The sequence below is a fragment of the Phyllobates terribilis genome, unplaced genomic scaffold (assembly GCF_046119375.1).
Source record: "Phyllobates terribilis strain yellow unplaced genomic scaffold, ASM4611937v1 Scaffold_5__5_contigs__length_657084704, whole genome shotgun sequence".
In the NCBI taxonomy this organism is placed as follows: Eukaryota; Metazoa; Chordata; class Amphibia; order Anura; family Dendrobatidae; genus Phyllobates; species Phyllobates terribilis.
Genome location: NW_027362765.1, coordinates 171,791,844 through 171,807,658, shown reverse-complemented (window position 1 = coordinate 171,807,658; position 15,815 = coordinate 171,791,844). Strand labels below are relative to the sequence as shown.

Here is a 15,815-nt window from a genome sequence, read left to right as displayed (position 1 = left end):
AAACCTTAATGGATTGCATAAGATGTTTTAATTACATTAGCAATATCGCCCCTCTATAAAGTTAACCCAATATTAATTGATACTATTAAAGCACCATGCCAGCGTTTATTTTTATTTTATGGCTGGAGTGGTGCCATTTAAGTTCCCTGCCCCCAGTCTCATATACTTACCAGGCGCTGTCTTCAGCTCTTCCCGACATTGCTGCGGTCCCGTGCTGTCATCTTGTGAACACAACTTCTGTCTGACCGGAAATCAGAGGTAACGGTCACAAGTTCTCAATGTAAGTCTATGAGAGCCTCGTTCTGGCATTGTTCTGGCTCTCATAGATTTACATTGAGAACTTGTGACTTCCAGGTCGCTTAGCAAACACTGGAGTCATCCGGCGGGTCACAAACTGCGGGAGACTCACCAGTGCAGCGCCGAGAACAGGTGAAGATGGTGGCTGCTAAGTATGAGACTAGGGGCTCGACTTAGATTAGTGGCAGCACTCCAGCAGGAAAAAAGCAAACAAAAAACTGGAGTGGTACTTTAAACAAGAAGCTCAATGTTCATAATAATTATTGTATATACAAGTAGTATTAAATGATGCACCATCTCCTACTAGTTACTGGTTTCAGTATTGATATATCTGTAACTTAGGTAAAAAGAGCCTAAGCAGCAAGTACTAAAAATATGTAAAATTAATAATAAATTAACAACGAAACATTGATTATAGGTGCTGACTTGCATACGATGCTTAAAGAGGTTTCCGGGGCTCAACATAAATTTCTGTCATAAATACTGTTATAAGTGGGCAATTTTTGCTCTTATTTTATTCATGTTCCCCTCTAAGGTCGACTGCACATGTTGATTATTTGGTCAGTATTTTCCCTCAGTATTTGTAAGCCAAAACCAGGAGTGTAACAATCAGAGGAAAAGTGCAATAGAAACACGTCACCACTGTATTTTTTCATCATTCCTGATTTTGGCTTACAAAATGTGGCTGTCTATTGGCTGCTCAGCACTACTACCCTGTGAACGCCATCCCCTTGGCAGTGACCACAAAAATTAGCTGAATCCTGATAGTGTGCACAAGATCTCATTCTATTTCCTGAGTGGTCGATCACATACCGTCTAGCAACTTTTTCTGCTTCTCTTATTGTTCTTTTCAGATAAGCAGATGAGAAGCTAATTGCCATGTGACTGCTAATATGCAAGTCATATAGTTGCACTCACATGATGACCTGCTCAAGCTGGAATTAGAGGGAAACCCTGATAGGGTGTATCACTCACCTGTTCTGGCATAAGCACCAGGCCTCTCTCTTCTATAGTCGCTTCCCTTGCAGTAGTCCATGCCCGATTTCTCAGATAACCCAGCAAACTCTTCTGACATCATCACCCTAGACCTTTTAAGGCCGATCCTGGTAGAGGTCAGGTGCATGAGTATTAAGAAGCTTTGTCCATAGTTGCTTCAAATTGTTAAGGAGATTTTGTGTATTTCATTTGGGTGACCATTAGCGAGGTGTCTTTTGTTTTCTCTGCTACTTTTGACTTGGATGCCACACCCAGCGTTCTGCTCAAGCTTAGTCCAACTTACTAGATGTTGTTCACACCAACCTCTCAGTGTGTAAGTTCTCAACTCCTTGCAACTGTTCTCAGTCCTGTTCACACCTCACCCCTGGACTCTACAATCAAGGTAACTTATTTCTTCAAGCATGTCTCTAGTTTGCATTTATTTTTATGTTACATCACTGGTTTTAACCATTGCCCTGATGGAAGATACCAGACTGCATTTACTTCTCTGATAAAGTGAAGGATTGTCGCACGTCATTGGTGCTCATTCAGTGTGACCTCCAACTAGGTCCAGAAAGCTATGAAGAATTTTAAAAATACAGCTATGAGGTGCAAGTGACACGATTGAGGCGTTTTATATATATTTGGGGAATTGGGCTCCACCTCTTCCTCCTCCTCAGGGGCCATCCCAGTTGTCATGACAACCATCTAATCATCAAATAAACAAATCATTAAAACATAATCAAGGTAACCGCTTTACGCCTAATAACGGACATAGCATGTCATGATTTTGAACTATCACTGCCAGCTTAAAAGTGCAGGGACCCATGCCGTCTGTCCCCACACTCAGATGGCTGTGATCAGTCAGTCAATCTGACTGACCGATCACAGCATGATCGTGCAGGAGGTGTTGAAATAGAAGCACCTCCTGACTGATCAGAGCAGGAGCTCGGCACTGCTAGTGACCAAGCTCCTGCACTAACAGCTAGGGACGGTGCCAGCACCGCCCATGGCTGTTTAACCCCCTAAATCGCAACATTTAGGAGGCAGGCAGAAGTACGGTAGCTCCCTCTGCCTTCGCATCGGCGCCCCTGCGACGTCATCGCAAGGCCCTGATCATTGACATGGTGGCCCGGGGTCATCATGACGACCCCCGGGCCACCAAGCTACAGAAAGCTTCTGAGACCATGCTCAAAGCATGGCCTCAGAAGCTTTCTGTACAGGTATAATGTATTGCAATGCTGGTGAATTGCAATGCATTATATACCTGCAATCAAAGTAAAAAAAAGTAAAAGTCTCATAGTGGGACTAAGTAAAAAAGTAAAAAAAAATTATAAAAATATATTAAAAAAATTGCAAAATAATAATAAAAAATAAATATATTACACTAATAAATACACATTTTTATGTATAAAAAAAAAAGTGCACATATTTGGTATTGCCGCGTCCGGAATAACCCGATCTATAAAAGTGTCACACTAGTTAATCCTTTCAGTGAATGGGTTAACGTGAATAAAAAACGTGGCAAACTACTATGCTTTTTCATCATACCGCTGGAAAAAAAGTGGAATAAAACACTATAAAAAAGACAAATGTAAATAAAAATGGTATCGCTGAAAACGTCATCTTATCCCACAAAAACAAGCTGCCATCAGCAGAAAAATTTAAAAGTTATAGCTCTCAGATTATAGCAATGCAAAAATAATTATTTTTTCTATTAAAGTTTTTATTGTGTAAAAGCGCAAAAACATAAAAAAAGACATAAATGTGATATCGCTGTAATCGGACTGACCCGAAAAATAAAGCTGCCTTATCAGTTTTATCACATGCGAAGCGGCATAAAAAAGCCACCAAAAAACAATTCCTGAATTGCTGGTTTTTGTTCATTCTGCCTCCCAAAAATTGGAATAGAAAGCAATCAAAAAATGTTATGTGCCCGAACATGGTAACAATAAAAACGTCAACTCGTCTCTCAACAAACAAGCTCTCGTATGATTCTATCAGCAGAAATATGGAATAATTATAGCTCTCAAAATATGGCGATGCAAAAACTAGTTTTTGGGAAAAAAAGCGTCTTTGAGTGTGTTATAGCAGCCAAACATAAAAGCCCAATATAAATCTGGTATCACTGTAATCGCACCAACCCGAAGAAAAGTCATCTAATCACTTATACCACACAAGGAACGGCATAAAAAAAAAAACAAAAAAACAATTCTTCACCTGCTGTTGATTTGTTCATTCTCTCTCACAAGCATCGCAGTATGGCTCGAGTCACATTTATTCTGCACTGAGCGTTTACACCGGGGTTCCTTTGTAAATCTCTGAAATACGTGATTCAAACTGAACCCCTGGAGGAAGATTCCCCATAATGAGGCAGATGGAGGCACTGTGGATGTCGTTAGGCCCGTGATCCGGCGTTGTCTGTCTTTTTAGGTGTTCAATAAAGCACGGTTGGCCACAGTTTTGTGCACTTCTGAAAAGAAGGATACCGCTGAACAGAGGCCAGATGGAGCCCAGAGTAACTCTGCTGTCTCATTATAGTGAATGGATCCCTCGGAGGTTTCATCTGAATCATGTAATTTGGTGATTTAGGCCATGGCCCCACTGTCAGTATTTGGTCAGTATTCGGTCAGTGTTTTTTCTCAGGAGTGGGAGCCAAAACCAGGTGAGAAACAATCAGAGAAAAGGTATAATAGAAACAAGTGCACCAATTCTGCATTTATCACCCACTCCTGGTTTTGTCTCCCACTCCTGAGAAAAAATACTGACCAGATACTGATAGTGGGGCCGTGGTCTTAGATGTAAACCCCGATGTAAGTGCTCAGCGTAAAGTGCAGGATAAACGTGATCCATAATGTTATGTAAAATGTTCCCAACAAAAGCTGCAAATCGATCCACAAAAAAAGCAAGTCCCCACTCAGGTCCGTCATCTGTCAATAGAAATATAGAGAGCTTCCATGTTACTTGTAGTACAAAGGCTCTGTAAAAGCGCTATGGCTCCTCGCCCCCCAAAAGAAATCCAACGAATTCTGCACTCCCGAATCCAAATGCCCCTCTCCCTTCTGAGCTCCAATGTGCCTAAACCACATTCATCATCCACATGTGTGGCAGGGGTATAATTTACAAAATGGAGTCACTTGAGGGGGGTATTCTGCTCTTCTAGCACTTAGGGGCTCTGTATATGGAGTCCGCAAACTACTCTAGGAAAATCTATACCGAAAGGGGGCAAATAGCGCTCCGTCCCTCCCGAGTCTCGCCGTATGGCTAAACAGTACTGTACAGCCACATACAGTTAGGTCCATATATATTTGGACAGAGACAACATTTTTCTAATTTTGGTTCTAGACATTACCACAATGAATTTTGAACAAAACAATTCAGATGCAGTTGAAGTTCAGACTTTCAGCTTTCATTTGAGGGTATCCACATTAAAATTGGATGAAGGGTTTAGGAGTTTCAGCTCCTTAACATGTGCCACCCTGTTTTTAAAGAGACCAAAAGTAATTGGACAGATTAAATAATTATAAATAAAATGTTCATTTCTAGTACTTGGTTGAAAACCCTTTGTTGGCAATGACTGCCTGAAGTCTTGAACTCATGGACATCACCAGACGCTGTGTTTCCTCCTTTTTGATGCTCTGCCAGGCCTTCACTGCGGTGGTTTTCAGTTGCTGTTTGTTTGTGGGCCTTTCTGTCTGAAGTTTAGTCTTTAACAAGTGAAATGCATGCTCAATTGGGTTGAGATCAGGTGACTGACTTGGCCATTCAAGAATATTCCACTTCTTTGCTTTAATAAACTCCTGGGTTGCTTTGGCTTTACATTTTGAGTCATTGTCCATCTGTAGCATGAAACGACGACCAATCAGTTTGGCTGCATTTGGCTGGATCTGAGCACACAGTATGGCTCTGAATACATCAGAATTCATTCGGCTGCTTCTGTCCTGTGTCACATCATCAATAAACACTAGTGACCCAGTGCCACTGGCAGCCATGCATGCCCAAGCCATCACACTGCCTCCGCCGTGTTTTACAGATGATGTGGTATGCTTTGGATCATGAGCTGTACCACGCCTTCGCCATACTTTTCTCTTTCCATCATTCTGGTAGAGGTTGATCTTGGTTTCATCTGTCCAAAGAATGTTCTTCCAGAACTGTGATGGCTTTTTTAGATGTATTTTAGCAAAGTCCAGTCTAGCCTTTTTATTCTTGATGCTTATGAGTGGCTTGCACCGTGCAGCTCTTTATGGTAGATTTGGATATTGATACGCCTACCTCCTGGAGAGTGTTGTTCACTTGGTTGGCTGTTGTGAAGGGGTTTCTCTTCACCATGGAGATTATTCTGCGATCATCCACCACTGTTGTCTTCCATGGGCGCCCAGGTCTTTTTGCATTGATGAGTTCACCAGTGCTTTCTTTCTCAGGATGTACCAAACTGTAGATTTTGCCACTCCTAATATTGTAGCAATTTCTCGGATGGGTTTTTTCTATTTTTGCAGCTTAAGGATGGCTTGTTTCACCTGCATGGAGAGCTCCTTTGACCGCATCTTGCTTCACAGCAAAACCTTCCAAATGCAAGCACCACACCTAAAATCAACTCCAGGCCTTATTTCTGCTTAATTGAGAAAGACATAACGAAGGGATTGCCCACACCTGTCCATGAAATAGCCTTGGAGTCAATTGACCAATTACTTTTGGTCCCTTTAAAAACAGGGTGGCACATGTTAAGGAGCTGAAACTCCTAAACCCTTCATCCAATTTTAATGTGGATACCCTCAAATGAAAGCTGAAAGTCTGAACTTCAACTGCATCTGAATTGTTTTGTTTAAAATTCATTGTGGTAATGTCTAGAACCAAAATTAGAAAAATGTTGTCTCTGTCCAAATATATATGGACCTAACTGTATATGGTATTTCTAAATTCAGCATAAATTGTGTGACAAATTTTGGTGCCATTTTTACGCGTTTCCCAGTGTGAAAATGTAAAATCTGGGGCTAAAACAACATTTTTGTGATAAAAATGTAATTCTTTTTTCATCACTGCCCAATGGTATAAAATTCTGTGACACACATGTGGTGTCAATATGACATGTGACAGGTCACGCGACCGCCGACATCATGGAAGGTCCTTTTACACCATCGTGAGCCGCCGGGGAGCCATGACGCACCGTACAGGAGACCGGGTGCTATTATTGGAAGATGAGTATAATGTTTATTTTTTATTTTAAATTATTTTTTTTTAACAGGTGCTATGGTACCCGGGTCTGGAGGAGAGTCTCCTCTTCTCCAGACCCGGGTACCATCCTCACATTGAATCACTTAATATGCGCACGTGTACATGTAGTCATGCGGATATTATGCGATTTCAATGCAAGTTAATGGCGGCAATTACATCGCGTTTCCGCAAAAATAATGGACATTCTGCTTATTTTTCCGCAATGATAGTCCGCAGCGGAAATTTCCGCAGCATGTGCACAGCACATGCGGATTATCATTGGGGACCATGCGGCACGTATTACCAAGCGTTTTCGCTGCGGAAATTCCGTGGCAAAAACGCTTGAAAAACGCATAGTGGGCACGCAGCCTAAAACAACATTTTAGCTGTAAAAATTTGATTATTCTTTCTTCACCGCCCAATGGTATAAATTTCTGTGAGGCACATGTGGTGTCAACATGCTCACTGCACCCCTAGATGAATTCATTGAGAAGTGTAGTTTGTAAAATGAGGTCACTTATGGGGGGGGAGGGGTTCTGCTGTTCTGGCACCTCGGACTCTGCCAATGTGACATGGCACCCTCATACCATGCCATCAAAATCTGAACTCCAATATGGCGCTTCTTCCCTTCTGAGCTTTGCACTGTGCCTCAAAAGTAGTTTGGGGTATTGTCGCACTCAGGAGAAATTGCACAACAAATTTTGACGTCCATTTTCTCCTGTTACCCTTGTGAAAAAAGAACATTTTTGTGGGAAAAATTTGATTTTTTTATTTTCACTGCTCTACGTTATAAACTTCTGTGAAGCACTTGGGGGTTCAAGGTGCTCACCACACATCTAGATACATTCCTTAAAGGGTCTAGTTTGCAAAATGGGGTCACTTGTGGGGGGTTTCCACTGTTAAGTCACATCAGGGGCTCTCCAAACGCTACATGGTTTCCCCTCTTGATTCCAGCCATTTTTGCTTCAAAAAGTCAAATGGTGTTCCTTCCCTTTCGAGCTCTGCCATACGCCCAAACAGTAGTTTTCATCCACATATGAGGTATTGACGTACTCAGGAGAAATTGCACAACAAATTTTGGGGTCCATTTTCTCTGTTACCCTTGTAAAAATAAAAAATTTGGGGCTGAAAGAAACATTTTTGTGAAAAAAAGTTGTTAATTTTTTCCTTCCACATTTCATTAGTTCCTGTGAAGTACCTGAAGGGTTAATAAACTCCTTCAATGTGGTTTTGAGGGGTGCAGTTTTTAGAATTGTGTCACTTTTGGGTATTTTCTGTCATATAGGCCTCCCAAAGTCACTTCAAATGTGATGTAGTCTCTAAAAAAAAATGGTTTTGTAAATTTTGTTGTAAAAATGAGAAATTGCTGATCAATTTTTACCCCTTCTAACTTCCTAACAAAAAAGATTATGTTTCAGAAATTGTGCTGATATAAAGTAGACATGTTTAAATGTTAGTTATTAACTATTTTGTGTGTCGTAACTCTCTGGTTTAAGGGCATAAGAATTAAAATTTAGAAAATTGGGAAATTTTCAAAATTTTCATCAAATTTCCTTTATTTTTACAAATAAATGCAAGTAACAGCGAACAAATTTTTACCACTATCATGAAGTACATTATGTCACGAAAAAACATTCTCAAAATCAGTGGGATTCGTTGAAGCGTTCCAGAGTAATTACTTCATAAAGTGACACCAGTCAGATTTAAAAAATGAGGCTCAGTCATTTACATACTAAGTGGCTCGGTCCTCAAGGGGTTAAAAAGAACTGTACACTTATATATGCACACGTATGCCGTATCCAAAAGGAAGTGGAATGTTGATGATACCAGAATGCCAAGAATTCAGAAAAAAATTATTGTTATTATTACGTCCTCATGAGAATATTCATTAACAAAAGTCTACATTGTCGATCACCTAAAGAGGACCTTGCGTACATGATCACTTACCTACATAGGGCTAGATCGCACTCACACGGCATTTGGGGCCTTCTCCCTCGGGTTGTATATCCACTGACATTAGTCGTAAGGTAATTTTAAAGTACACTGCCGGCGTTATCCAATCAGGTTAACGTGGATGAAAGGGGGAGTGATTATAAATAGTATTCTGATCCTTTGTCCAGGAGCTGGAAGTGGCGTGTCATAATATCATGTGACACGGCCACTTGATCGTGTTCGAGAGTGCCAACAAATTGCCTAACTGAAGCATCATGTGCTCACGAGGTGCACGCAGGCGCAGCAAAGGTAAGCTCACATAACCGCCGCATCATATTGGGTCCCTTGATCACGTGGGGCAAGCATCATAAGGTCATATGATAAGTATAGAAGTTGCGCTCTCATGACCACTGCTTGACTACGATCTATACCTATAATCCTTCGCCCTTTAATCCACAGTCAACTGATTCGATGACGCCAGCGGTGTACTTTAAAATTACTAAACGGAGTAAAGTCAGCAGATATACAACCCGGTAGGGCCCCAAATGCCATGTGAGTGTGATGTAGCCCTATGTAGGTAACTGATCATGTACACAAGGTCCTCTTTAGGTGATTGACAATGTAAACTTTTGCTAATGAATATTCTCATTAGGACTTTATTATTATTTTTTTCTGAACTCTTGGCATTCTGGTATGATAGGGTAACACAGTGGCTCAGTGGATAGCACTGCAGCCTTGCAGCACTGGGGTCCTGGGTTCAAATCCCACCAAGGACAACATCTGCAAGGAGTTTGTATGTTCTCCCCGTGTTTGCCTGGGTTTCCTCCGGGTTCTCCGGTTTCCTCCCACACTCCAAAGACATACTGATAGGGAATTTAGATTGTGAGCCCTAATGGGGACAGCGATAATAATGTATGTAACGCACTGCAGAATATGTTGGCGCTATATAAAAATAAAGATTATTATTATTATTATTATTAACACTCCATTTCCCTTTGGATACAGAATATGTATACATGTACAGTTGTTTTTAACTTATGTTTTAATGATTTGTTTATTTGATGATTAAATGGCTGTCTTGACAACTGTGCTTGGCTCTGGAGGAGGAGGAAGAGGTGGAGCCCAATTCCCCAGGTATAAAAGGGTCTCAATCGTGTCACTTGCACTTTATAGCTGTATTTTTTAACTTGTCTTTTTCTGGCTTGATAAAGGCCTTTTGGTCAAAATTTTGTCCTGTCTACCTCAATTTTGTATTTTCGCTATGTGTTTTTAATGATGGAACAAAATTTATGTTTTTTTCATACTTACTTTTTCTCTTTTGCCTTGCATTTACTTCTCTGTTGGATCGCTGCTATTAACTATTGCCATACTGGAAGTTACCAAACTGCATCTGCTTCTCGGTTATTCCTGTAGATACTAGACGACATTCCTGTAATTAATTGCTTCCCTGCTGGAAAATACCAGTTTTCTATACGGTTACTGTTCCCGTGTTTGTCCGCACGCCTGGCTCTGCTTCCTCTGTGCTACCTGCTCCACTTGTTTTATCATTCTGCATACCATGCTTTCCTGGTCCTTGCTGATTCATGTGTTGTCCGTCAAGCCCTGCTGGTCCGGGCTCCTTAATCAGACCTACGGCTTAATGAATTCACCATCTATTGAGCCCACACTGTACACTGTCAATATTCATAAATTGGCAGTCACATAGACTACAGAAGTGTATGTTGAGCTTGGAAAACCCGTCTAAGCCCACAAGTAAATATTCACTTTGAGATCACTTAATCAATCATTTGATCAACTTATGCAGGATTGTGTGTATTTTGGAGAAAACAGATAAAATATTTATATCTATGTATCTATCTCAAACTTTTTTGTTTGATTTATTGCAGTCACCTTTTAACCTTTATAACAAATATGTTTGAGGTTTGTCACCGTGCATACAATCCTCACCTCTATACAACAGTGTCTCCCTTGTTTTCCTTTATGATGGTTTATATAGATGACAGTCAGGATTATGATTGTGATCAGCAGGACTGCCAGTATTATACCCACGATTGTGCCAGAATGCACATGGGATGCACTTTTCTTTGGAATCTCCTCAAGTGGTTCTGAAAAAGTAAATAATATACATTTTGGTAAAGGAGTTTTACACTACTTTTATATTGATGACCTATCTTTCGGGTCTGTCATCAATACTGTAGATCAACTCCTATTCAAGAGAGCAGGAGCTGATGTGCAGTTTGTGGCAGCGGTCACTAAACAGTGTATGGAGGTGTAGTTTTCTGCTCCATCCACAGTTTACACTCAGTAACAGCTGATCAGTGTAAGTGTCGGGCCCCACCGACCTTACATGACTGACCTAACCTAATTATAGGTCAACAATATAATAATAGTGGAAACCCCTTTAGTGTTATGCATTTAATAATATCAGATGAACCATCCACATGTCCACTTACTTACCATCTCCCTCATGCTCCATTTTTGTGTCATCTACATGAAAACAAAATAGCATATTAAGGAATAGGGTAAAAATGTTGACTTGTGTTTTTTTTTTGCTTTTATTAAAATTTTAAAATAAAACTATTTTTTAACCCCATCGTGATGTATGACATACTATTACATCATATGTCAGGTCCCAATCTTTGATGCATGCTGCATTGTTGTTAGCAGATAATGACTGTGACACACTGCCAAGAATCTATGAATGTGGAGGAACTTGAAATGTGAATGAAAAATAGAGAATAAAAGAATAGAATTGGACATTTAGTGACACTGCCCCTTTATAGAAATGTACAAGTTAAGACAAATGTATATGTAAAATGCAAGGTATGGCGACAGATGGGAATATCTATCATTTGCAGGCCACCTTAGGCAGGGCTGGACACTGTAGGCAGGGCTCTGGGCTGCTCTACTCTGCTTCTGTAACTCCAATAGAACTTAAAGGGAACCTATCAGTTGATTCATGCTGCCCAAACCATGGGCTGCATGAATTAGGTCCTGGCTGCCCGATTGCAGGCAAGTATGTTTTCCTCTGACATACTCAGAGAAAACAAGACTTGAAAAAGGAAAAAAAATCTCACCGTACTATATCATCTCATGCCTGCTTCATCTCAGTGGAGTGCCGTATCCAAAACTGCTGACCCACAGAAAAATTCATCAAAAGCATAAATTGGGAAGGCACCTACAGTTAAAACAATCTTCAAACTTTATTTCATATCAAAAAGAATAAAAATTTCCACATGTTGGCGGTAAAAACACTCTGATGCGTTTCTTGTGCTGAGTGTTCCCTTAGTCATGCTCTTCAAACTTTATTTCATATAAAAAAGGAGAATATAAATTTCTATATGTTGGCAGTAAAAACACTCTGACGCTTTTCTGGTGCTGAGCGCGCCCTTAGTCATGCTCTATGACTAAGGGCGCGCTCAGCTCCAGAAACGCGTCAGGGTGTTTTTACCGCCAACATGTGTAAATTTTTATTCTCCTTTTTGATATGAAATAAAGTTTGAAGATTGTTTTAACTGGAGGTGCCTTCCCACTTTATGCTTTAAAGATCCGGCCGGGGACAATAGCGAGAGACAAGACTAGTCTGGCGCCGCCAGCCAGCTTCTTCTTGCACTTCTCCAGCTGAACGACAGGTTTATCCCATGTGTAGACATAGGGAAAAAAGCTGTCAATCAGCTACAGCGGTACCAGGAAAAGCTGGCTTGATCTGGCGCCGGACTACTCTCGTCTCTGGCTACAGTCTCCAGCCGGATCTTTAAACTGGTCAGCTAAGCTCTAATTCATGCTCCTTGTGATTTGGGCAGCATGAATCGATTGACAAGTTTCCTGTAATCAAATCTATTTACAACTTTTCTCAACTCTATTTATGTGCTGTTGAGTGATGATCCCATAATCCTAATAAAATCAATACTTTTGCTTATGCCTTACTGACATAACATGCAATAATTGTGCAGTATTCACCTCATAAATTAGCTCGAATAGATGCTAATTGATTCGTTACCTTCTGTCGTGAGGTCTATGGAGGCTGTCGGTGTGGATAAGTTCATTGTAAGGGAGGTGGTTTGGATTGTGGTGTCAGCTGGGGTGTAAAAATCCATATAATCCTCACATGACGTGCGTGGTGCCTTTAGGGTATGGTAATGAGGAGAAAAAATACTTTATACAATTAGGTTTATATAATAGGTTATTTCAATTACTCTGATACTAAAGAATACAGACCTCTTTCTCACATCCATATGTCATCCAGTCCTGTCGATAACGGTCAATCCCGCTGGAACATCTACATGTAATTACACAGAAAATAATCAGCATGATATACCATAACTGTATATATGCATATAGCACCTGTGCTGATATGTTGCTACTTTCAAATAGTTCACCCCAATAAATTAATATTTTGAGAGACTTAAAATTTTTGGTGTTTATCTGACAGCTGACTCCTCCACACATACATGCACGCTCAACTATGTGTGCATGTGTTCTCACACCTCTGGCAGCTGCTTAACTCCTTTAAAAACATTGAAATCCAAAAGTCTGATCACTCTTTCCCCTTACATATATTTATTAGATGATTGGCCTAAATTGATGGCATCTACTGTGTACAGTTATCTTAAAGGAGTTCTCCAAGAATGTAATAAAATGACCCCCATCATGTAATTCAAATGGCAGACCATTCTAGTCACCTCTCAGTACAGGCTGCAGTCTGAAGAAGCACAGCTTCTGAGACCTGCATCCTAACTGATAGAGGAGCTGTATAGTAAGTATACATACTGGAGAAGGGCTGTGACAGGAGAAGAGAAAAATCTTCTCCTTAGCTGACTGAGGATGGAGGACTGAGGCTAGAGAAAACAATCCTTTGTGCTCAGCCTGCCGGAGAAGAGACTGTCTCTTCAGACTGCAGCCTTTCCTGACACGTGACTGGACGGCTTGTCATTTGAATTATGTGACGAGGCCATTGTATTACATTCTTGTAGAACTCTTTAAACATATTTAATAATTGAGTCTGTTTTATTAAACTTAAGGGGGTTGCCTACCACTTTCAAATATTTTCTAAATGGGCACAAGGTGTGGAGAAAATAATAAAAAAAAGGATATTCACTTATTACAAGGGCAGCACTCCTCCACTCTATCTCCTGTGACTCTAACTGGATGATGGATGTTGATGCCAGTAGAAAATGTTTAAAAGTGCCAGACAATCCCTTTAACCTAAACTCTTTTGTAATCCTAGGCCCCCAGCACATCTGTTGTATATAATTATATAGGCTTACCTTTGTAGCACATGACACCAGCTGCAGTTGAGGCTAGAAGCAGAGGTCAGACACTGGTCGCAGGTTGTGTACTGCAGGCATGCTATATTCAGGGAGAACAGTTGTTTACTGTCATTAAACTACACCATGTACAATGTCCTAAATCACCTGTTGTTTCCTGCATGGTCATTAATTTTTATAGAAACAATGACATGTACTTCATGTTTCATGTTTGGCATTGAACTTTTATGATAAAGGCAGGAAATCTACAGAAACGGAGGGAAATGCCAGCAATATACATTCTAAAACATACCAGCAGTACCTAATAGTTTTGTAATTCTATTGTGATTCTCTCCTATAGCCATGTAAGGAAATTTCCTGAGCGACTTAAACCCTAAGTATGAGAATGACTTCAAGATGATGTACGAGTCTGTTCACTATACATAAGTTTGATCTGGTGTTGTATGAAATTAAGTACTGCCCTCTTACCTATTGTAACCTACTAAACCTGATGCATGAGGCTAAAAAGCAGTGATGACTGGGAAAAGCCTGCTATTTGTTATATGTATTTAGTCTCCTGCTGAAGATTATTTCAACCATAAAAGCAGTAACTTTGACCCCTATTTATTTAGACTGGTGTTTTGAATAGTGTGCTAGAGTAAGATGCACCAAATTCATTAAGAAGTGTACTCCACCTACTGAATTCGGCACATCTTTCAGATGCTGTGCAAGACAGCAAGAAATGTAATCTTGTCAGGGACTGAAGTACATTTCTCTTGTAATATCCATCACTTTTCGGGCATAAATTATGATGACTTTGTCAACCATACTTGGCCCTGTCTCTGAAAAGTGGGCACAAGTTAGCCAGGAAGAAAGTGGAGATTGGCCAGCACTGAGGTAAAAACGCCAAAAGTCTACGATTTGCACAAACATTTTGTAGTGCTTGTGATATTTTCCCTGATTTACGTCTGTACTGCTGGGTGATCATTCAGATTTTCATAAATTAAAGGCAGTTTAATGAAGAAATAAATGAACAGGATGAGTAGAATGGGATTCATTCTGTACTGGCATTAGTCATGTCTTTTATTACTTGGTAGAGGAGTGAATTCCACAACTGTTTGACTCTTAATCCTATCGAGGTCCACTTGTACCCGATGATACTCATAGATAGATCGCCTCCGGGATTCTACATGTTAGGAGAAAAACATAAATGTCTTTCAGAAGTGATTTTCAGAAATTCATTAAAAGGAATGTGTTATCAGGTTTTTGCTATGTAATTTGAGAGCAGCATGATGTAGGGGCTGAGATTCTGAGTCCAGCGATGTGTAATTTTCTGGTGTGCATGCTGTCATTTTGATACCATCCCTGTTTTCTCTGCTGCAGAACCAGCAGTGCTCAGAATTCTGAGCTCTGTACAACCCCGCTCACACCACTGATTGAAAGTTTTCTGTGTACTCAGTACATTGGAACGACAAGCAAAAAGTGGCAAAGTGTAATATAAAGATTAAGAATTAACTTTTATTTAGCTATTTAAAATTGTAGTGAATAAATAAAATATAGAATATAAGAAAGAAGCGATGGCGAGTCTTACAAACGGTACTCAGCCGCCTGAAAAAAGTAAGTCTGTGGAACTGGTAACACTCCTAATATGGTTCCTTTTGACACAGGAACATAGCGGACCACAGTTGTATAACGCTATAGACCACCACTTCAATTCCAACCAAGTGGTTTTAGTCCAAATCAAAGAAGGCTGTCATACAATGAATGTTTCTTTAGGTATACATCAAAGCATATTAAACAGACAGGCATGCATTAAAGCTCTCCTACACCCATGACATTAACTCAGAGATGGGTGAGGAAAAGAAGATAGACCAATTGTGATATAGAGTCTGGATGTGACATAAAATACTTGGTGAACAATTAATATATGGAACAGTCTCACCGTTAGAGTGTCAGTGTCATCGCTGTTGACTCATATCTATGCAGTTTTAAGGAAAACCCTTTGGATGTGGCATTAACCAGTCGAGTACAAGACTCGTTTCCTCTGGCAGGACTTCAGGCCAACAGGGTGAGGAGTGCCCTCCCGACGCATTTCCTCATCTTATTGATTCATCAGGGGAAAGAGCGGTAGTATTGATGGGTCTATCAGCCCGA

The 15,815-nt window shown here is 40.3% G+C and overlaps 2 protein-coding genes across 2 annotated transcripts in view; one reads left to right on the top strand and one right to left on the bottom strand.

The window, feature by feature from the left end:
* The window catches only part of LOC141271011 (dickkopf-related protein 3-like), a 144,498-nt gene that overhangs the window by 24,359 nt on the left and 104,324 nt on the right, over positions 1-15,815 (top strand). The gene's annotated exons all lie outside the window — the stretch shown is intronic.
* PLXDC1 (plexin domain containing 1) overlaps positions 1-15,815 on the bottom strand; it is a 74,018-nt gene that overhangs the window by 3,048 nt on the left and 55,155 nt on the right. Inside the window, exons 8-13 of the mRNA XM_073683434.1 lie at positions 14,752-14,847; positions 13,683-13,764; positions 12,634-12,694; positions 12,416-12,539; positions 10,873-10,902; positions 10,363-10,520 (exon numbers count right to left, since the gene is read on the bottom strand). Of these exons, the coding sequence (XP_073539535.1) occupies positions 10,363-10,520; positions 10,873-10,902; positions 12,416-12,539; positions 12,634-12,694; positions 13,683-13,764; positions 14,752-14,847 (551 nt within the window). The remainder of the gene's footprint in view (positions 1-10,362; positions 10,521-10,872; positions 10,903-12,415; positions 12,540-12,633; positions 12,695-13,682; positions 13,765-14,751; positions 14,848-15,815) is intronic.